Source organism: Cetorhinus maximus, chromosome 9 (assembly GCF_964194155.1).
Source record: "Cetorhinus maximus chromosome 9, sCetMax3.hap1.1, whole genome shotgun sequence".
NCBI classification, from domain to species: domain Eukaryota; kingdom Metazoa; phylum Chordata; class Chondrichthyes; order Lamniformes; family Cetorhinidae; genus Cetorhinus; species Cetorhinus maximus.
Window position 1 is genome coordinate 22,880,970 of NC_135887.1, and position 23,286 is coordinate 22,904,255.

Genomic DNA, 23,286 nt, shown 5'->3' on the forward strand with positions numbered 1-23,286 from the left:
CTGTCAACCAAACACTGTAATTCATAAATGGAGTCAGAAGGTCTGAAAATCTTCAGTATTTTCATTGACAAGTGGCAATGTTTAGGAATTAGCTCGAAACAACCGAGGACCCTCATCCCTCTGAATATAAGCTGACAAATACGATACATTTTGCTAGCACAACAGTAAGCCGATTACAAAACATTATAGCTACCAAAGTCACCATTCAGATTCCTGTCAGCAGGCACAAGGACAAGCAAGAGACTGCAATAGGAGAAAAATTGAGAAATAACGTACATTAGAATAATTTGTGCAGATACCAGTGAATTATAGAATGCCGAAATTCTCCAATGGCAAGTACCTTTACTTCTCAACTTTGGCTGTGCCATTTCTTTTTGTCTGCTGTATTTATTCTCTTGCAAGCAACAGAAATAAGAATGAGGTAATCTCCTGCCTCCCTTACAAACAGGCTTACACTCATCAACAAGAGCAATAATGCCAAAGAAACTTGGGTAGTTTCCTCTTGGTGTTTGTTAATCTCTATCAACAAGGACAATAGAACAGTAGATTTCTAAAATTGGTTCTCATAGTTAATAATCACAGGTTATTTTCTCTTCCATACATGTGAGTAAATAGTGTCAAAGGAAGGTTCTTTGACAAAAAAGCCTTATGTAAATTCTGTTAAGCCATGCCACCAGGATGCAAATACAGGTAACTTAGGCCATTCTATTACCAAGATACAACAATTTACATTTATTTAGTACCTTCAACAAAGTAAAACACCCTAAGGTGCTTCACAAAAGTGTGAGCAAACAAAATATGCAGCTTAATTGGAGCACTAAGCACCAGAAAATATTTCTCCCTAAAAAATACATTTTTATGGAGCAACTCACTGCAACTAAACAGAAATGAAAGGATGAGAAAAATCTTTAAAAGTAAGTTCCTGAGCTGCAAGTTCAGGGCATCAATTGATCTCCAGAATCTCCCGAAACAATCCCCACTGCTGGGACAAGGTGCAGTATTATATACCTGATAATGTTACAACATGCTCCTGTAACACAGAGGTGTCCAAACTGTGGCCACTGGACCCCCCCAAGCCCTAGCAGTGCAGGCCCATTTGCTCTTCTTATTTACTACTTTATTCGTCATTTGTGGGTCTGGCTTGTAAAAGGCTGTTAGTGCTGTTTTCTCAATGGAAACCAAGATTATTGGCAACAACAAGTAATACATATAATTTTATGCAGCATGGATTTAATTTTTATATGTGGCCCCTGAGGCATAATGATACAAAACACGTTGCTTAAAAATAAGAAAATCTTGGATATCCCAGCTCTAACATCAAACAGTAGTCCAATTAAAACAGAATCTCTCCTAAGTAAAGGAATCAAACTGGCCACATTTTTATCTCAAGGACAAAACAATAGCATTAAAAACTTGCATGAGTAGAGTGAATGGAGTTGAGTCGGACATTCTCCAGAGCTTATTTGCAACAAAACATCACTTGAAAGGAAAGATCACTGGGATGAATTTAAACAACTCAGAAAACACACAATGACAGAAACATATGAGCTGCAGAATAAAGTGGTCAATAGAGCCCAAACAAGTAAAAGCAACATTAAGACCAAAAGGAAATGCAACAAGGTTAAAAAAAAAACTAAAATTTGTGACTTGGCTTCACATTTTTGGCTCTCTGATTTTCACTTTATTATCATCTTTAATGCTTTTTAATCATTAAGTGATGACATCTGCTATCTATCTTGTACACCTGTCCATATCAGTCTTAATTATGCAAATAATGCAAAATGGCTAAGAAGGAATCAGTTTGATAATTTAACCTCAACGCACTTAAAGCAAAATACAATTCCGTGCTGGGTGGGCACCACGGGGACTCGGGTGTTTTATCAGCCCCTTTAATCACATTTTGATTTAATGTTGGTAATATTCCTTTGTATCTTATCTTTTGTTTTTGCAGTTTCCCTTTGAGGGGCTGCCTTTTACTTTGTCCCTTGATTTGTTAATTTAGTTTTATTTGTTTTGTAGCAAAAAGAGTTTACTGTTTACTGTTTTTGATAGCTTTTAACCATTTCATATAATCATTCAGCACAGTAGGAAGCCTATCAACCCGCTGTGTCTGTGCTGGCTCTTTGAAAGAGCTATCCAATTAATCCCACTTTCTCCTGCTCTTTCCCTATAGCCCTTCAATTTTTTCCTTTTCAGGTATATATTCAATCCTCTTCTGAAAGTTACTATTGAATTTGCTTCCACCACACTCTCAGATCATCACAACTCTTAGGGCAGAATTTTCTCTTCAGCGTGCGGGGGCGGGCCCCGCGCGTCGACGCATAAAATGACATGCAGTGACGTCAGGCGTGCGTCCCAACGTCACTGCACGTCATTCCAATCTTCCGTTCAGCTGGTGCACGCTGGAGGTGGCTGCGTGCCCACTGAACTGTCAAAGGCCTGTTAAGGCCATTAATACATTAATTGACAGGGCTGCCCGTCCAACCTTAAGGTTGGCGGGCAGGCAAAGAGCCCAAGCGGCCTTCGTGTTTTTCATGAAACCTCATCCACGGGCGGGATGAGGTTCCATGAAGGTTTTATTAAATAAATAAAAAGATTTTAAACATTTCACAAACATGTCCCAGCTCATGTGACAATGTCTCTCCAAGGCCTGTAGCATCTTTTCTCAGTTACCATATCCTCTGATCATACATCAGAAGACATCCCAGAACAGATTTTCCTTGGTCCCGCACCTGGGAAATTGGCATTCATTAAGGGTAGAGTAGAACTGGATTTATTATTACGAATAACCCTTGGAAAAAAAAATCAGCATAAATGTCTTCACACAGAGTAGTTAGAATATGGAACTTGCTATAACAGGAAGTAGTTGAGGTGAATACCATAAATGCATTTAAGGGGAAGCTGGAAGCTGGGAGAGAGGAATGGAAGAATATGTAGGTAAGAGCAGATGAAATAGGGTTTGAGGAGGCTGATGAGGAGGATAAACAGACCTGTTAGACCAAAGGGCCTGCTTTTGTCATGTAAATTCTATGTGATACATAAGACATAAAAGGGACAGAAATGTACTCTGTCATTCCAACCCATCAGCACAACTCCAGGATTTCCTGGAACTGACACAAGATGTATATCTGTTATTTTAATAAGGTGCAAGTGGGTGTTCCCAGTTTCCTGCTCACTTTCCAGAGCATTTTCTCATTGGCTGTGGAAGGTTAGCACTTGGGATCTGGTCCAGACTCCTGCCAATCAGGAGCAGGCTGAAGACAATTGAGGCCAGTGTGAATTTTCATTCAATTTCTCCTCCGATTGCACCATCACCACCTCGCCCATCCAGAATGATTTGCCCACTGAAGAAAGTCTCTCTCCTCGTCATGCCATCAAGTGTACTGACATCTCCTCAATGCTGCTTATTGCACTGAGTCTAACTCTTTTGTTTGGCGAAATCAAGATATCTGAAAACTCAGCCAAAGAGCAGAGACCAGCTTACCGAAAATGTGAGTTGCAGCTGGAATCTATTCTCTCAACTTGCTGACTGGAACTCCAGCAATCAACTAATACAGCTTCGGGTACATTTCATCCCGCTACATATTTATTGAATGAAACAATCAGTAAAGGTTAAGAATTTCCAACATTTAAATCAGATTCTTCGGTCAATTGAAGATACAGATTCATTTCAATAGGAGAATTTTTTGAAAACTCACTGACTTAATTTAAGTACTCTCCCTTTCATCCAAAACAGCAGGCACAAGATCAAACACAGCCAAACAGTGAGATGATTCAATTCTAATCCAACATGCTAACAGCATTTTTAAAATGCCAACATTAAATGTGCCCTTATTAAAATGCTATGATGTCTGCACTTTCTAAGGTTGAAAAGTGTGTCAGCTTGGCTCAGTTGGTAGTACACTTGCCTCAAAAAAAGAAAAAAAAAAGAAAAACTTGTGTTTATATAGCGTTTTTCATGACCCACTAGACATCCCAAAGCAATTTACAGCCAATGAAATACTTTTAAAGTGTAGTCACTGTTGTAATGTAGAAAACCCAGCAGCCAATTTGTGCACAGCAAGGTCCCACAAACCACAATGTAATAGTAACCAGATAATCTGCTTTTTGATGTTGATTCAGGGATGAATATTGGACAGGACACTAGGGATAACACCCCTGATCTTCTAACTAGTGCGTTGGAGTCTTTTATGCCCACCTGAGAGGACAGACAGGGCTTCAGTTTAACATCTCATCTGAAAGACAGCACCACTGACAGTGCAGGACTCCCTCAGTATTGTACAGGAGTGTCAAGCTTGATTGTGTGCACAGGTCCTGGGGGAACTTGAACACACGACCTTCTGACCCAGAGGCGATAGTGCTCTTAACTGAGCCATGGCTGATCCAGTTTCACTGTGTTTTTGGTGCAAAGCCAAAAGATATGTATTGTCTAACAATTCCTTCATTGCCTCACTCCTCATTCTACCTTTGCAACCTATTCCAACCTTGCATTTCGACATTCTGATCTCAATTCTCTGGCATATTGTGCATTACCACCCTCCCTCCGTCTTCATTTCTCTGTTGGTGCCAAAGCCTTCAGCCACCACCTTACTTCTTCTCTCTAGAACTCCCTACTTGTAAAATTTACCTCAAAATCTGCTGTTTTGACTGTGCACTAGTCTCTCTTATTACTCGTCACTGGTTACTCCCTCTCTCTATGAAGCCACGGGTAATTTTATTATGTTAAAGACACTAAAAAGAAAATTTAAGGGTATGTAGTTTGAGTTCAACCCCAATCCAGGATTTCAACACATTATCTAGGCAGGAACTAGTGCATACTGAGAATGGGCTATATTGCCAAAGTAGCCATCCTACACAAGCAACTTAAAGCTTATTCAGCTAAAGATCTCATGAATAATAGGGCGTTGTCCTGGCATTCCAGCCAACATTCCTCCCTTAAACCAATAAAAGCAAAACAGATTAACCTCATGCACATCCAATCATTCTGTGGGATATTGCTGAATGCAAAATGGCTATTGTATTTGTATCTGAAGCATTTTAAAACATTTCTGAAAGCGCCTAAAGAGCTAAATAAATGCAAGTCTCTTCTTGTTCTTAAGTATATATATTTAGAGCGGTATTCCTTAATTTGACATTGCTGGCAGTAGAGTGGACATCGTAATTCTACAATTAACAATTCCCAGATTGAATTTGGTACTAAAACATCAAGCTCTCCTCTGGCAAAGATGCCATTTTAAATGAGGAGAGGTTGAAAGAACTATAACTGCGCTGCTCACATCAGTCTGACTCAACTTCCCAAACAACTTGTAGTAAAATGGCAGATGTGATCAGCTCTCTGCCTAGTCCATCCGATCTGGACTAACAGAATTGAGGATTAACTTCCTAGCCCTTTAAACTAAAATTATTTTAAAAGATTCAACACTCAATAGGGGTGAATGTACATTAAAATAAAAAATGGATGCCAGTTTCAATATCTATTGTAACATCTGCATCAACATTTTGAAAAATAAAACAAAATTGAAAGCACCCCGGCTCTGAGCCAAAATATTTCATGATGAGTAAATTGTTTGATGCAGGGAGCATAATGACCAGTCATTAAGTATACAATGAAAACTTTACAAGTCAATTCTTAAAAGAGCTTCGCCAAAAAAGCTTCATTTCACTTACTCGAGGCAATTTGGACTGTAATCATTACCTTACTCTTTCATGAATATTACCTTCAATCCTAGCAATGCTTCTCGTAATAGCCATTGAATGGATCGCATCATCCAATGCAGTACTCAGCTGAACACTTGTAAATTAAATCTAAGGAATTTATTCAAGGTTTTTATTTTTGAACTGTGGAATTTAATTAGTCACTCATCAGAGTTTGGTGCCTCATCTTAACAAATAATTCTTCTGCATGTCAGGAAGATATAATAATTTTCATAATGTTATTGGAATTTATTGTGAAGTAGAGTAACAGTGGGGTCTGTGTCTATGTGTGTGTGTGTGTGTGTGTGTGTGTGTGACTTAATTGAATTAAAGGCAGCTGTTCTGGAGGCTTTGATGTATCAGAAGATAAGCTAAGTTTGAAATGTTAAGTAGGTAAACATGGGAAAAGTTTTAGAATGCAAGGTGTAAAGGGAAAATTTGCATTTTTAAATAAACCAGACTAGCTTGAATTCAAAAGAGGCAGTGAAATGTTACATTTAGCCAGGAGAAGTTAAGAAACAGTGTGTTTATTTTTCCCAAGGTTAATGGTAAAATTGGTACTATGATAGATTTTATTATTAGAGAGGTAAAGTCCAAAGACATTGTGAAACAATGGGAATTTGTATTCAATGGGGAAAATATGTATAAAGGAGTGAAAGTTGTGTGTAAGGGCAGGCATTCTAAGATCTAATACAAGTGTGAAAAGCCTCCAGCATCTAAGCCTCAAGCTGCTATCTACAAGGAACTGAAGCTGATAAAACCTCACTTTGAATTCAACTGTTCAGGGTATCGTGTGTTACTTTGCCTGGGTCTTTTAAAATCTATGGCCAGGATTTTCAGCTCGGCGTGCAGGCACGCGCCCAACACGCACGAGCATGCAATAGTGCATGATGACATCGGGCAAGCTTCCCAACGTCATTGTGCAGTCGTGCGATATTTCGGTCGGTGGGCGCAGGCAGGAGTCCGCAGCGCGCCCACCGACAATTAAGAGGGCTGTTAAGCCCATTAATTAATTAACTGATTGTTTATCTGCCCGTCCAACCTTATGGTTGGCGGGCGGGTGAATAGCCAAGCAGCCTTTGGATTTTTGAGGAAATCTCATCCACGGGCAGGATAAGGTTCCGATAATAATTAAAAATAAAATAAAAATTTTTAGAACTCATTTTCAACATGTTCCTGCTCATGTGTCAGAGTCACATGAGGGAACATGTTTTTCCCTTTTTTTGAAAACTTTATTTTTAATGTGAAAAATCTTCAGCTTCCTGAGGCAGCTCTGTGCCTTCAGGGAGCTCTCACTGAGCACGCCCATGCGCTGACTTCTGCAACCCAGCAGTGCTGAGGTTATCAGCTCAAGTTTGACACTGGCTGGCTGTTAATTGGCCAGCCAGCATTAAATCACGGTCGGGGCCCGATCGCAGGCAGCGGTCCATTGCACAGCTGCTACCGGGCCTGCTCGCCGCGCCCGCCTGACAAGGTAAAAATTCGGCCCTATGTGTCTCACTGTTGCCTTAACAGAGGTGTAACCAGGGTTTAGATTAATTAGGGGATTTAGAAGTTATCATCGTAGTAATTTTTAGATCTTGTTATGTGCTCAAAATCATTTCTTCCATTATTAAAGGTTTAATTTAGCTTTGTAAGAAACCCATAAGACTTCGTGACCTTCTTTTACTGGATTCAAAGCTCGCATCTCGAAATGAGTACAAATTGCAAATAGTCGTGGCAGGCGCTTCAATTTTCCATCTGGGATTTGGGCAGCTTGGCATTTACCATCCGCCTGCCATAACACGCATCAGGTTAAGTTCCATTATGACTCACTCATACTCGCTATTAATGGCATTACTATCATTGGAGTCCCACCATCAATATCCTGATAACTGAAATGGACTAGCCATATAAATGCTATGACTACAAGAGGAAGTCAGAGACTGGGCATTCTGCAGCAGGTTGCAATGCACCTGCTTCCCTTGTCCTTCCAGGTAGTCAGGAGTTTGGAAGTTACTGTTGAATGAGTCTTGGCGAGTTGCTGCACTGCATCTTGTATATGGTACACAAAGCTGCCACTGTGTGCTGGTGGTGGATGGAGTGAATGTTTAAGGTGGTTAATGGGGTGGCAATCAAGGGCTGCTTTGCCCTGGATGGTGTTGAGCTCCTTGAATGTTGTTGGAGGAGCATTCATACAGGCAAGTGGAGAATATTCTATTACATTTCTGACTTGTGCCTTGTAGATGGTGGACAGGATTTGGGGAGTCAGGAGGTGAGCTACTCACCACAGAATTCCCTGCTCTTGTAACCACGGTATTTACATGGCTTGTCCAGTTCAGTTTCTGGTCAATGATGTTGATAGTGGGGAATTCAGCGATAGTAATTCCATTGAATGGCAAGGGGAGATGTAAGATTCTCTCTTAATGGAGATGGCCATTGCCTGGCACTTGTGTGGCGTGAGTGTTACTTGGATCTATTTCCCAAAATATATATGATGGCATTTGAACCTTCCAATACAACGATATAGTATCTCCATAGAGGAGGAACATCCAAAGTGAATCAATATCACAAATGTTCATACCTCTGATTTTAAGCACAGGTAAGGTGCATACGATGATATTCACATCAAGGCCAAAACCTCTGTCTGCAAGCTCAACACCCATGCAAGACCTCAGAGCCTGGTACATTGGGGTGCCATGGAATAATCGCAGAATCTCACAGTGCAGAAGAGGTCCTTCGGTCCATCGAGTCTGCACCAACACATGAGAAACACCTGACCTACATACCTAATCCCATTTACCAGCACTTGGCCCATAGCCTTGAATGTTATGACGTGCCAAGTGCTCATCCAGGTACTTTTTAAAGGATGTGGGGCAACCCACCTCCACCACCCTCCCAGGCAGTGCATTCCAGACTGCCACCACCCTCTGGGTAAAAAAGTTTTTCCTCACATCCCCCTAAACCTCCTGCCCCTCACCTTGAACTTATGTCCCCTTGTGACTGACCCTTCAACTAAGGGGAACAGCTGCTCCCTATCCACGCCCCTCATAATCTTGTACACCTCGATCAGGTCGCCCCTCAGTCTTCTCTGCTCCAACGAAAACAACCCAAGTCTATCCAACCTCTCTTCATAACTTAAATGTTTCATCCCAGGCAACATCCTGGTGAATCTCCTCTGCACCCCCTCCAGTGCAATCACATCTTTCCTATAATGTGGCAACCAGAACTGCATACAGTGTTCCAGCTGTGGCCTCACCAAGGTTCTATACAACTCCAACATGACCTCCCTTCTTTTGTAATCTATGCCTCGATTTATAAAGGCAAGTGTCCCATATGCCTTTTTCACCACCCCACTAACATGCCCCTCCGCCTTCAGAGATCTATGGACACACATGCCAAGGTCCCTTTGTTCCTCAGAGCTTCCTAGTGTCATGCCGTTCATTGAATACTTCCTTGTCAAATTACTCCTTCCAAAGTGTATCACCTCACACTTTTCAGGATTAAATTCCATCTGCCACTTATCTGCCCATTTGGCCATCCCGTCTATATCTTCCTGTAGCCCAAGACACTCAACCTCACTGGTAACCACCCGGGCAATCTTTGTGTCATCCGCAAACTTACTAATCCTACCCCCCACGTAGTCATCTATGTCGTTTATATAAATGACGAATAATAGGGGACCCAGCACAGATCCCTGTAGTACGCCACTGGACACTGGCTTCCAGTCACTAAAGCATCCTTCTGTCATCACCCTCTGTCTCCTACAACTATGCCAATTTTGAATCCATCTTATCAAATTACCCTGTATCCCATGTGCATTTGCCTTCTTTATAAGTCTCCCATGTGGGACCTTATCAAAGGCTTTGCTGAGATCCATATAAACTACATCAACTACACTACCCTCATCTACACACCTGGTCACCTCCTCAAAAAATTCAATCAAATTTGTTAGGCATGACCTCCCTCTGACAAAGCCATGCTGACTATCCCTGATCAAACCTTGCCTCTCCAAGTGGAGATAGATTCTCTCCTTCAGGATTTTCTCCACTGTTTCCCTACCACTGACGTGAGACTCACTGGCCTGTAGTTCCCTGGCTTATCTCTACAACCCTTCTTAAATAGCGGAACCACATTAGCTGTTCTCCAGTCCTCTGGCACCTCCCCCGTGGCCAGAGAGGAATTAAAAATTTGGGTCAGAGCCCCTGCGATCTCCTCCCTTAGCAGTCTGGGACACAAATCATCTGGACCTGGAGACTTGTCCACTTTTAAGCTTGCCAACACCTCCAATACCTTGTCACCCCCTTTATCAATTTGCTTAAGAACCTGGCAGTCTCTTTCCCCAAGTTCGATGCCTTCATCCTCATTCTCTTGGGTGAAGACGGACGTGAAGTATTCATCCAACACTCTAGCGATGTCATCTGGCTCCACGCATAGATTGCCCCCTTGGTCCCTTATGGGCCCTACTCTTTTCCCTGGTTATCCTCTTTCCATTGTAATACTGATAGAATATCTTGGGATTTTCCCTACTTTTTCCAGCCAGAGCTTTCTCATATCCCCTCTTTGCTCTCCTAATTGCTTTCTTAAGCTCCACTCTGCGCTTGCTATACTCCACTAATGCCTCCGCTGATTTGCTTCCCTTGTACCTGCTAAAAGCCTCTCTTTTCCTTCTCATCGTAATCTGAATATCTCTGGTCATCCATGGTTCTCTGGGCTTGTTACTCCTTCCTATCACCTGAGAGGGAACATGTTGAGCCTGCACCCTCCCCATTTCCTTTTTGAATGCCCCCCACTGCTCCTCTGTAGATTTCCCCACAAGTGGCTGTTCCCAGTCTACCTTGGCCAGATCCTGCCTTATTTTACTAAAATCCACTCTCCTCCAATCCAAAACATTTGCCTCTTTCCAGCTACCAGACTCTGAAAGCTCATAATGTTTCATATTTTAAATAAAGTGTGTTTTTGCACTAAGCTTTCCAGTTATAGTCACTAATGAGCACACAGCTGTAAGGAGGCAGATCTCTACCCCGAAACTTAGGTGAGATCAACAAGCCTCCTTCACATTATGGTCAAGTAGGGGTGTGTTCTGCTTTGTTACACTTGTTAGATTTTTGATTCTTAGTGTGCACAAACTATGATTTCGTACATTGGCTTCTCTGATGGCAATTGGGTCTCTAAAGTATTTTGTTTCTTTGACCTTCCATGAATTCTCAAAAGATGTGGTCCAGTGGGAGGCACAGGAGACATCTGCCGTGACCATCAGGGATAGATTTCCTGCAGCTGAAGTAGATTTTATAACCAGCAACCAAAAGCTCTACAGACACAGGAAAGACACTGATCTTTTAAAAAGCAAATCTGTTGTGACACAGTCCTTTTGCACAGCTTATTTTTCACTCATGCTGGAGACTGTGCAATGTCACAGAAACCAGAAACAGAAGAAAAATAACCAAATTGGTTGTGTGAGAGGAAAATAAAAAATGCTGGAAAAACTCAGCAGGTCTGGCAGCATCTGTGGAGAGAGAGATGGAGATAATGTTTCGAGTCCATATGACTCTTCTTCAGATCTAAAGGGTGGTAGAGATGTGGTGAAATATATACGAATTAAGGGGGGTGGAACTGGTGAAGCTGGATAGAAGGCCAGCAATAGGTGGAGGCAAAGGAGAGACAGCAAAAGATGTCATAAACAAAAGGTAAAAGATTTGTTAATGGTGGTTGTACTGCAATATCTAATTGATGCACGTCATTTTATGCCTCGCCCTGCTCGCCAAGCCAAAGATTCTGCCCTAGTATTACTAAAAAAACAGTGCTGGAGGAATTAATGGGACTGAAAGCCGATAAATTCCCAGAGCCTGATAATCTACATCCCAGGGTACTAAAGGAGATAGCCGTGGAAATAGTGGATGCGTTAGTTGTCATCTTCCCAAATTCTGTAGATTCTGAAACAGTCCCGGCAGATTGGAGGGTGGCAAATGTACCCCCACTATTTAAAAAAGGAGGGAGGGAAAAGACAGGGAATTACAGACCAATTAGCCTAACAGCAATGGTAGGGAAAATGCTAGAGTGTAATAGCAAGGATGTGATAACAAGACAGTTAGAAAATATCAACAGGATTAGACAAAGTCAACATGGATTTATGAAAGGGAAATAACATTTGACAAACCTACTGGAGTTTTTTGAGGACATAACTAGCAGAATAAATAAGGGAGAACCAGTGAATGTGCTATATTTGGATTTTCAGAAAGCTTTCAATAAAATCCCACATTAGGGGTTAGTATGCAAAATTAAAGTGCATGGGATTGGGGGTAATATATTGGCATGGACTGATAATTGGTTAGCAGACAGGAAATAGAGAGTAGGCATAAATGGGTCTATTTCAGAATGGCAAGCAGTGACTAGTGCAGTACCGCAGGGATCAGTGCTTGGGCCCCAACTATTCACAATATATATCAATGATTTGGATGAGGGAACCAAATGTAATATTTCCAAGTTTGCTGATGAAACAAAACTAAATGGGAATGTGAGTAGTGTGGAGGATGTTAAGAGGCTTCAAGGTGATTTAGACAAGTTGAGTGAGTGGGCAAATACATGGCAGATGCAATATAATGTGGATAAGTGTGAAATTATCCACTTTGGTAGGAAAAACAGAATGGCAGAGTATCATTTAAATGGTGACAGATTTGGAAATATTGATGTACAAAGGGACCTGGGTGTCCTTGTACATCAATCACTGAAAACAAGCATGCAGGCGCAGTAAGCAGTTAAGATGGCAAATGGTATGTTGGCCTTCATTGCGAGAGGACTTGAGTACAGGAGCAAGGAAGTCTTACTACAGCTATACAGGGCCTTGGTGAGACCACATTTGGGAGCAGTGTGTGCAGTTTTGGTCTCCTTACCCAAGAAAGGATACACTTGCCATAGAGGGAATGCAGCGATGGTTCACCAGACTGATTCCTGGGATGGTAGGGTTGTCGCATGAGGAGAGATTGGGCCTACTAGGTCTGTATTCACTGGAGTTTAGAAGAATGAGAGGGGATCTCATTGAAACATATAAAATTCTGACAGGACTGGACAGACTGGATGCTGGGACGATGTTTCCTCTGGCTGGGGGGGTCTAGAACATGGGGTCACAATCTAAGGATACCAGGTAGGCCATTTAGGACTGAGATAAGGAGAAACTTCATCACTCAGAGGGTGGTGAACCTGTAGAATTCTCTACCACAGAGGGCTGTGGAAGCCAAGTCACTGAATATATCTAAGAAGGAAATAGACAGATTTATAATCTCTAAAGGCATCAGGGGTATAGGGAGGGAGCAAGAGTATGGCATTGAAATAGAGGATTAGTCCATGTTCATATCAAATGGCGGAGCAGGCTTGAAGGTCCGAATAACCTACTCCTGTTTCAATTTTTCTATGTTTCTAAATTTTCTCTGTACATTCTCCAAAGCCTTGACCTTCTTCCTTTAATGTCTTTCCTCTTTTTAAGGGTCATGTACCTAGTGCTTCTGACAATGCTGCTCAAATTGGCAGCTTGGAAGTGCCTAAACAAAATGTTGATGGCTTTTCCTTCAACCTTCCTGTGAGGAAGCAGCTGGGTCTCCCCTCGGCATGGACATAGACCCTCCAGTGAATCTTGCTGCTCACAAATGACCCATTGGTCCTTAAAGCGCTTAACCAAAAGACCGTGCTTGTCCTGCCAAGTCACGGTTGCCTATAAGACCCATGTGCCATTGTGGAAAAACTAGTCATCTGTTGGAACTTGCCACCTCCAAAATTTTTTGTACCTTGAAATATAGATAGATCAGACTAGAGATATTTGGAATATCTTTCTCCCAATCACACACTGTCCTCCCTTTTAACTTCTTTCAGAACTCAAGGCCACAATTTCAGATAGAACAGATACATAAATGTTACATTTCAACGCCTTTTGAATAATTTCTTCCAGATTTCAGTCTGCTGTTAAGAAGGATTCCCATGAGTTAGCATTGGTTTTGCTGAAGGTTATTTTGGTCAATGCTGAGCAGGAGTGGAGACAGAATTCATTATTTTTCTGAGGAAAAGGTACTAAAGTGAAGAAGTTTCTATGTGTGGAAATACATTGCCTATATTGTTTCCCAATTTACAATATTGTCGACTGATTTCTGAGATCTTTGTCCAAACTCATGTCCCAGAAGATTAGTGAACGTAGGCATGCCATCACATTCGGGATGTGCCTTGTGGAAAAGTTAAATCAATTGTAAGTTATTTACAGCATGCTAGCACAAACTTCAATCCAGTCCAATCTGTTAATATCCTATCTGAAGCAAGGCAAATGGCAATGTTGAAACAACTAAGAGACAGAATCCATCATTGTAACAGCTCAAATGCCTAAAACAATATCCTTTTATCATGATAAAAACAAAAAGCTAAAAGCTACTGCGGATGCTGGAAATCCAAAACAAAAACAGAATTACCTGGAAAAACTCAGCAGGTCTGGCAGCATCGGTGGAGAAGAAATCAGTTAACGTTTTGAGTCCTCATGACCCTTCGGCAGAACTGAGTATAGTTAGGAGAAAGGTGAAATATAAGCTGGTCTAAGGTGGGGCTCCTTTTATCATGAATGGTCCCTTTCCAAACTAACCGTTTCGTATCCTTCTGGCCCTTTCTCAGAGTGGAGATATCACATGGTAGAAGGAAGAGAGAGAGAGAGAGAGTTTGCGCAAGAGGGAAGGGGAGAGACCATGTGAGGGTAGGGGAGGAAAAAGTGCTCTCATTTAGAACATACACCCTCCAACTTTGCTGAGAATTACACATCAATTCAGGTCAGCTTTGGGTTATAGGCCCACATTCACTATGGCATAAGAGTGGACTTTGTAGGAAGTAGAAATAAGCAATGTCTCTCACCACTCAGCTAATCATGAATGGTTCCATTCCAAACCAATCACTTCGTGACCTACAAGGTCAAACGGGAACAGCTGAACCCTTACAGACAGTACAAGAAGTCCTCAGACATCGTCTCCATTATATCAACCAACTACTCGTCATTTGCAAGGCATTTGAAAAATCACATAGCAAAGCCTGATTTTGAACACTAGGAGGTGAAGCCTACACAAACAGTCCTTGGCAGTCCACCTAGTTCAACTGATCCCTGATCTTTTGACATTGTATCCCATGTTATGCTTGGAAACAACCGATTCAGTACACATCTCACAAGCAAAACACAGCATTTGGTTTGGCTATGATCAAAGTACAGCACCTGCACACATGGAATGAAGACATTTTAATCAGTGTGCGATAGTCATCAATGTGTAACACAGCTGGTAAGATTTTAGCCGCTAACTTTATAATAATAACATAGCTTTGCGAATGACAGCATTTATTCAGTCACTTTAGAATGGCTAGCTAAAACCTCCTACAAGTGACATGATAAAATATAACGAAAACTAACTAATTTTGTAACAAGAGGGTGACATAAAAAGCTCAGCATTTGATTTACAATTCAAATGAATAAACAGAGACAGGCCCACTTGTAATGACTCCCTGAACATCTTGTATCTCCTCCTCCTGTCCTTCATGAAATTATTCAAGATGGTCATTTGTGTATACATAAAGCATTAACAGCTAAAGTAGCTCGAAGGAAGCGGAAAATAAAATGAAACACCGACTTGTCTTTCACTTGTAACGGTGCTTAAATGTTTTCTCGTATGAGCTGTGTGATGCAGCATCAAGCTTCAGGCATTGGCACATCTTACTAACCAGTAAGACTGATAGTTTAACACTACAGTCTACATCATCAGTGTCATGCATATTTTGTGCTCCAAAGTGCAGATGATGTTGCTAGAAAAGGCAGATTCCTTTCACACTGCCAACCCCCCACCCACCCCACCGACTCCACCAAACACTCTCCGACCATCCCGGTACTTCAACCCCACCATGCTGCATCTGGATTATATTTTTGGCAAACATGTTTCCTCTCACCCTGCTGATCCTGTACTTTTGCACACACCAAGGAGCGGCCTTTTTTCAGCAAAATTATCAATTTTGTGAAGACCTGTGAATGAAAGCAGAGAGAGAAAAAAAGAATTCAGAACAAAGGGTGACTTTCATCAACACATATGTCAGCGCTTCAATGTCTGCCAGTTCTCTCTCCCTCAGTCAGCCACCCACCCACACTGGTCCATTAGTCACACGAAGATGCAGTTTAGGGACAGGAAGTGTGTTAATGGAATTACAACTGTAACTCTGTAATCAAATCATGATATAAATATTTCCAAAGTCAAAAAATGAAAACAGGACATTCTTTTCTTTGAGTTATGTGCTGAACCATAGTCTTAACGTATGGTCTGCACAAAAAAAAAGCATAAACAAAGTGCAGAGAGATCAAATGGCAACAAGTTTTGGAAAGAAAAATTAGCTGAGGGGGGTTGAGTAAGTATGAAAGAAAAAATGGAAACATGGCAAGTATTTTGGGGTTGTAGAATCAGCTGCAGGTTGAAAAATATTTTACCTAGGAGGAACATTAACCTCACAAGCAAACAGCTTTAAATAATTAGTGCTTGTCTTATTTCCCTAAAAGGCCCAGTAATGGCTCCAGTTATGATTATAATTACTCCCCAGGTACACAAACGTTGAAAAAGCATGTTCATTGAGGTGTTAAAGGATTAATGATGGATTAATAATATTTCTGCTGAGGAGAAACTGCTGACATGCACTGTTTTGGTGTTAAAATTATGCTTTAAGACTCATTCAGCTTGCCCAAGCAAGTTGTCCACCCTGCAGATGAAACATTTGGACTTTGGGAAAACTAGGAGGATCATGCATCTGTGTATTCCATCTTCTTTGAAAGCTCTCCCATCGCACCCAGATCCACTCCGTGCCCCCACCACAAAACACATACAATTTTAGATAGATATACACACTAATAAAACCATTCAAGTAACCAAAAAACATGCCAAGAAGAAACGAACAAAAAATAATTGGGGAGATAGGATTCTTTTAACTTAGTGTCAGATAATCTTCAAGCTAATATCTTAATAGGTGGGCAGTTGTAGACAGGCAGAATGCAGATAGTTTACCAGTGCTCCGCTCTGGAAAATTGCACAATTTTGGCAAAGTAGCTCAGCTATTTGAAGCATCAACTTATGCTACGTCTGATAGGCCTAAGAGTGTCAGTTTTGAACAGAGCAATGAATAACATCTTGTATCTATATAGCACCACACACGTAGTAAAACATTGCCAAATTTTGAGTCTTCACAGTACAGCAATATGCTATGTCCAGAAATGAAGATAAATACAATACAAATAAACTAAATGAAATCCTTCTTCATGTATGAGGCTGATTTATATCATTCAGGAGATTGCTGCTAGTTGGTTTGCAGTGAGACAACCTCCCATACAAGGAATTCTGTGAAGCACTGCAGTATTGAGTACTCAGGTTCACTTAGGTGCTTGCTGCTTGAGTAAGGTGGCAGCTATGACTTAATCACTCAATAATTAACTGACCAGGTATGATCTGAGAAGTAAAATTTAATTACATTAGTATCTATTATGCTTTATTCTCTCAAAGGATTTTAAACATGCTTTTCTTCAAAAAAAATGTTACAGATATGCAGCTTTAAAAAAAATCCATCTCTGTTCCTATAAACATAGGCTGACAATTTGTAAAAACAAGTGTTTAGTTACAAGAAATCCGTCACTGCATTGTGAAATCTCTCTGGGGTTGTGGTGTCTACATATTAGCACACACAAGTTTCAAAATGTCCGTGGAAATTCCCAAATATTTGTTGAGTAAATGTGCAGTGTGGAACCACAGCATTTTAATCAAGGAAATATGGGAGCTTATTCAATAGACACCATGACCCACACACATGCACAAAATCACACCCAAACAAGAGATACTAACAGGCAACATATTTAGATTTTTTTACTTCCAAAATTACACAAGTACTAAGTGTCAAAGGATTCTATCTTACGTCAGTTTTATTTATTTTTAGTACAGTATTTATGAGGGAGCAGGGGAAGAGGAGGCAAATGAATACTGTAGTGCCATTAGGTAGGGTACTAACATGCTGCACCATGGAGCATAGGACAAGGTTCAGGCATGTGATTATAGCAAGCAATTAGCTTCTAGTACCACACACGCAAGAACACAATAAATAGGAGCAGGAGTAGACCAAACTGCCCATCAAACCTGCTCCGCTATTCAATCAGGTGGTGAGCTTGGGCTTCAACTCCACTTTCCTGCCCGCTCCCCATATCCCTTGATTCCCTGAAAAACCAAAAATCTGTCTATCCCAGCCTTAAATATATTCAACGATTGAGCATCCACAATCCTCTGAGGTAGAGAATTCCAAAGATCATCACCCTTTGAGTGAAGAAATTTCTCCTCATCTCAGTCCTAAATGATCAGCCCCTTATCCTGAGACTGTGCTCCTATGCTTTAGATTCCCCAGCCAGCGTTAACAACCTCTCAGTGTCTACCATGTCAAGCCTCTTCAGAATCATGTACATTTCAATGGGATCACCTCTCATTTTTCTAAACTCCAGAGAATATAGGTCCAATTCACTCAGCCTCTCATCATAGGACAACCCTCTCATCCCAGGGACCAATCTAATGAACCTTCACTGCATTGCCTCCAATGCAAGATATCCTTCCTTAACTATGGAGACCAAAACCGCACACAGTATTCTAGGTGTGGTCTCACCAAAGCCCTGTACAATTGTACTAAGACTTCTTTATTCTTGTACTCCAAACCCTTTGCAATATAAGCCAACCAGACAGACAGCTCTGCAGCAGTATACAGCAACACCACCTTGCATCTACGTTGTCTTTAATATGCTAAAATATCCCAAGGTGCTTCACAGGGGCCTTTTCAATCGAAGTTTGACAATGAGCCAATTAAGGAGATATTAGGGCAGTTGACCAAAAACTTGGTCAAAGAAGTAGGATTTGAGGAGAGTCTTAAAAGAGAAAAGGAAGAGGCTAGAATTGGAAGCGTGCAGCAATCTTGAAGGACTGTAGGAGGTTGGAAAGAGGGGGAAGGGTGAGGCTATGAAAGGATTTGAAAACAAGGATGAAAATTTTAAAATAAAGCTGTTGCTGGACTGGGAGCCAATACAGGTCAGCAAGTGCATGATTGAACAGGACAATACTGTAAGATTCTATATAGCCACTGTTAATGAAATTCTTCTGGGGAGAAGAAGACCTGACGCATTAACCAAGTTGGAACCTTCTTCCTGGCAAAATTACTTGATCCTTCCATCTGGGGTGACCCCATTTTCAACATGTTTGAAACTCTTAATAGTTTACACAGAGCATAAGAAATAGCAGCAGGAGTGGAGCATTCAACACTTCGAGCTTGTTCTGCTAGTCAATGAGATCATGGCTGATCTTCTATTTCAACACCATTTTCCTGCAATATCCCCATATCCCTTGATGTTTTTAATATGTAGAAATCTATCAATCTCAGTCTTGAACATACTCAATGGGCTGAATTTTTCTGTTGGTGAGAAGGGGGTGGGGCCCACTCGCTGACGCGAAAATGATGCGGGAGGAATCCCCGACGTCATTCCGCCCCATTTAAATCTTCAGGAAGGCGGGGGCACAGCGCGATCAGCTGTCTGCCCGCCGACCTGTCAATGGCCAATTGAGGCCACTGACAGGATAATTAAAACAATTAAAGGACCTGCCCTTCCAACCTTAAGGCTGGTGGGCAGGCCAAGAGCCCCAGCGGGCTTCTGAAAAAACATGAAACCTCATCCACCGGCGGGATGAGGTTTCATGTCAGTTTTAAAAAAGTTTATTAAAGTTTTTGTGCAATTTATTAACATGTCCCATCTCGTGTGACATTGTCGCATGAGGAGGACATGTTAATGATTTTTTCATTTTTCTATTTTTAAAGTTTGAAAACCTTTCAGCGATCTCCCTGAGGCAGCACTTTGCGTGTGCATGCGTGAAAGAGCGCACTCTCACATTTGGGGAACCCCCCCCCCGCCTGCACAGGAAGTGCATAGCGCTTCCTGTCGGACGTCACGCTGGGCGGGCCTTAATTGGCCCGCCCACGTAAAATGGCGGCGGGGCTCGCTTCTCCAGTAGGGATCCGCTCCCCGCCTGCTGGAGATTGGGTCGGGCCTGCCCGCCCAACAGGCAAAAAATTCAGCCCAATGATTCCAAAGATTCACCATCCTCTGAGTGAAGAAATTCCTTGTCAACTCAGATCTAAATGGCCTGCCGCTTATTCCGGAAATGTCATCTGGTACTAGACCCCTGCCCAAGTCAGGGGAAATATCCTTCCTGCATCTACCCTGTTAAGCCCTGTAAGAATTTTGTATGTTTGAATGAGATCACCTCTCATTCTCCTAAACTCCAGAGAATAAAGGCCCAGTCTATTTAATCTTTCCTCATAGAACAATCCCTCATTCCAGGAATTAATTTAGTGAACCTTCGTTGCACTCCCTCTATGGCAAGTATATCTTTCCTTAGGTAAGGAGGCCAAAACTGTACACAGTACTCCAGGTGTGGTCTCACCGAGGTTCTATATAATTGCAGTAAGACATTTTTACTCCTATACTCAAATCCTCTTGCAATAAAGACCAACATACCATCTGCCTTCTTAGTTGCTTGCTATGTCTGCATGTTAGCTTTCAGTAACTCATGAACAAGGACACCCAAGTCTTGTTGAAGTTCAAAGCTTCCCAGTCTCTCACCGCTTAAGAAATACTTTGTATTTGTTTTTCCTACCAAAGTGGATAACCTCACATTTTTCCACATTGTATTCCATCTGTCAAATTTTGCCCATTCAATTACCCTCTCCAAATCCCCTTGCAGCATCTTTGCATCCTCCTCACAACTCTCACTTCCACCTAGTTTTATATCATCTGCAAACTTGGAAATATTACATCCCCACATCCAAATTATTGATATAGATTGTGAATAGCCAGGACCCAAGCACTTTAAAGGGCCACTGCAATCTGTTGCACTGTAGTGACATACATTAGGGATTGAGAAAACACGTCATGCTCTGACAGCCCCCTTTAAAGGAGCATTTATGGTCAACACTTGTTTCCCAATAAATTCAGCACAAAAGGAAACAGTCCTATGTTTCAGATCCAGAACTTTTTAGTAATGTCATAGAGAAAATGTTCAAAAAATCTACAAGTTCTATTTTAGCGAACAGAAGGACTGCTTGGTGTGTGGAAACTCAATTAAAATAAAGTTGCCCTTTCAAAAAAAGTAACATGCTAGATTATTTTACTGATTAATAATACTAATATTACAAGACACAAAACGTAATGGTGGCTCAGCTAACCAATTGGAATTGATCACTATTTTAATCATCAGTTGAACTCAGCTACTTTTCAGTTTCACCAATTTTCACTTGAGCTGCACTTTGGAGTGGATCAGTGTCATCTGTGGCTCAGTTGGTAGTTCTATTGCTTCTGATTCAAACAAAGTTATAGGTTCACTTCCCACTCCAGAGACTTAAGGATGTATTCTAAGCTGACATTCCAGTGCAATACTGAGGGAGTATTGTTGGAAGTTCCATCCTCTCAGATCTGATGTTAAATTGAAGCTCTGTCTGCCCCCTCAGGTGGATGTAAACGATCCCAAGGCATTACTGGAAGAGTATGGGAGTTCTTCTGTTGCCTTAATCATCATCACTTAACAAAAAACAACACAGGTTATCTGGTCATTATCACATTACTATTTTGTGAAAGCTTGCTGTGCATACACAGTCTGCCATGTGTGAGTGAATACACTTTGAAAGTACTACATTGGCTGTAAAGCACTTTGGGATATCCTGAAGTCATGAAAGACACTAGAGATATGCAAGTGTCAGCCATGGCACTGTTAATAGCACTCCCACCTCAGAGCCACAAGGGTCCAGGTTTGAATCCCAGTCTATGATTTGAGCTGACACTTCTGTGCAGTACCGAGGGAGTGCTGGACTGTTGGAGGTGCTTTTTTTTTAATGAGACACTAAACCAAAGCCCTCTCAGGTGGATGTAAAATATCCTATGGCACTCTTCTGAAGAAAAGCAGGAGAGTTATCACCGGTGTACGGGGCCAATATTTATCCCTCAATCGACATCACTAAACAAATAAGATGATCTGATCATTATCATGTTGCTGTTTATGGAAACTTTCAGTGTGCAAACTGGCAGCTGCATTTCCTACATCAAAATAGTGACTACACTTCATTAATACTTCATTGTCTGTAACACACTTTGACAAGTCTAGTAGTGGTGAAAAGTGCTACAGAAATGCAAATCTTTCTTTCTTAAATCTTTCTTTCTTTTAAGTCCTAGAATGTGTACCTCTGAAGGTCATCTTATTGTGATACTGAGCCAGAGATATCAAGGTGGTCGCCAATTCAATACCATCCTGCGGTGAGATAGTTGAAAACACTCAAGGCAGCAGTTAGAGAGTTTAACTTGCTGCCACTCTCTATTCAGGTTCATTCAGGGAAAATGGTCATTTAAGAGAGATACTTCAGTAGATCATCTCGGCTGACACTTCTGTGTAGGGCTGAGGATGTGCAGGACCGTCATTCAGATAGCACATTAAATCGGACCCTGCCTGGGTCTTAAGTGGACATGGCAGCCAATTTGCCCAGCTCAGTGAAAGAAAATAAAATAAAGTAGAAAAAAAGAGAGAAAGATGGGAAAGGAAAAATGGGGAGGAAGAACAGAGAGAAGGGACTTGTATATAAAAAGTTCCTTTCACAACCCCAGGACATCTCAAAGTGTTTCACAGTCATTAGACTACTTATGAAGTAAAGCCACTGATGTAATATAGGCAATTTGCACACAGCAAGGTCCAAAAAACAGAAATGCAATAAATGACATGATAATTGTTTTAATGATGTCGCTTGAGAGGTAAATGTTGCACAGGCCAGGGAGGAAGAGGAAACCCAGGGGGGCCAGGATGTGGGGCGGGAGGGGGGCAGGGGATGAGGGCTCCAATGGGCCCATAAAGGAAAGAATCTCCCCCCTTTCCTGCCATTGGCCTGAGGAGTGGGAATTGGTGTGCTTTAAATTTGGATTCAGGCACCGCCTGCCACTGCAAAGATTGCAGGGTGAGAAGAGGCCTTTAAGAGGTGATTAATTGGCCACTTAAGGGCCTCAATTGGCTGAAGGGCAAATGGGGTTGGGGCAGGTAGGTAGGCACTGGGAAAGGCGCTCATGGCATTACGCCCAATTTCACGCCCCCGTGACCATCTGCAAGCCGCCCACAGGGGAGTGTAAAACTCTGCTTTAAGAAATGGTTTGAAAACAGCACTGACTCTGGTACAATTAAGAAGCCATTTCAAAGTCCCATAATTGAAAATGATCTTTCTTGTCTAAATTGTTAAGGAAACACCTCAGCGCCATTCCTTATCAATGAGTAATAACAATGATGCTCATTTTGGTTTTTAAATGCTCAGTTGGTTGCAGCCAGAATGACAGTGTGAGAAGAGTCGTGCTCAACAGATATCAGCCATACCACAATGGCAGCACTGTTGCTATTCTGTAAAACTACCAGCTTTTCCTAGAAATCTGCAAATTTTATTTTGAACATTTTATTTTTACATTTTGAAATCAATTCTTTTAATTTTAATGAATGTTGCGTCAATCAAAGAAGACTTGCATTTATATAG

General features: G+C 41.5%; 1 protein-coding gene across 6 annotated transcripts in view; it reads right to left on the minus strand.

Annotated features, from left to right (window-relative positions):
- The window catches only part of bcas3 (BCAS3 microtubule associated cell migration factor), a 1,018,944-nt gene that overhangs the window by 851,281 nt on the left and 144,377 nt on the right, over positions 1-23,286 (minus strand). For all 6 annotated transcript variants that reach the window (XM_078548265.1, XM_078548260.1, XM_078548263.1 and 3 more), the window contains one exon: positions 15,625-15,697. In XM_078548265.1, the coding sequence (XP_078404391.1) occupies positions 15,625-15,697 (73 nt within the window). The remainder of the gene's footprint in view (positions 1-15,624; positions 15,698-23,286) is intronic.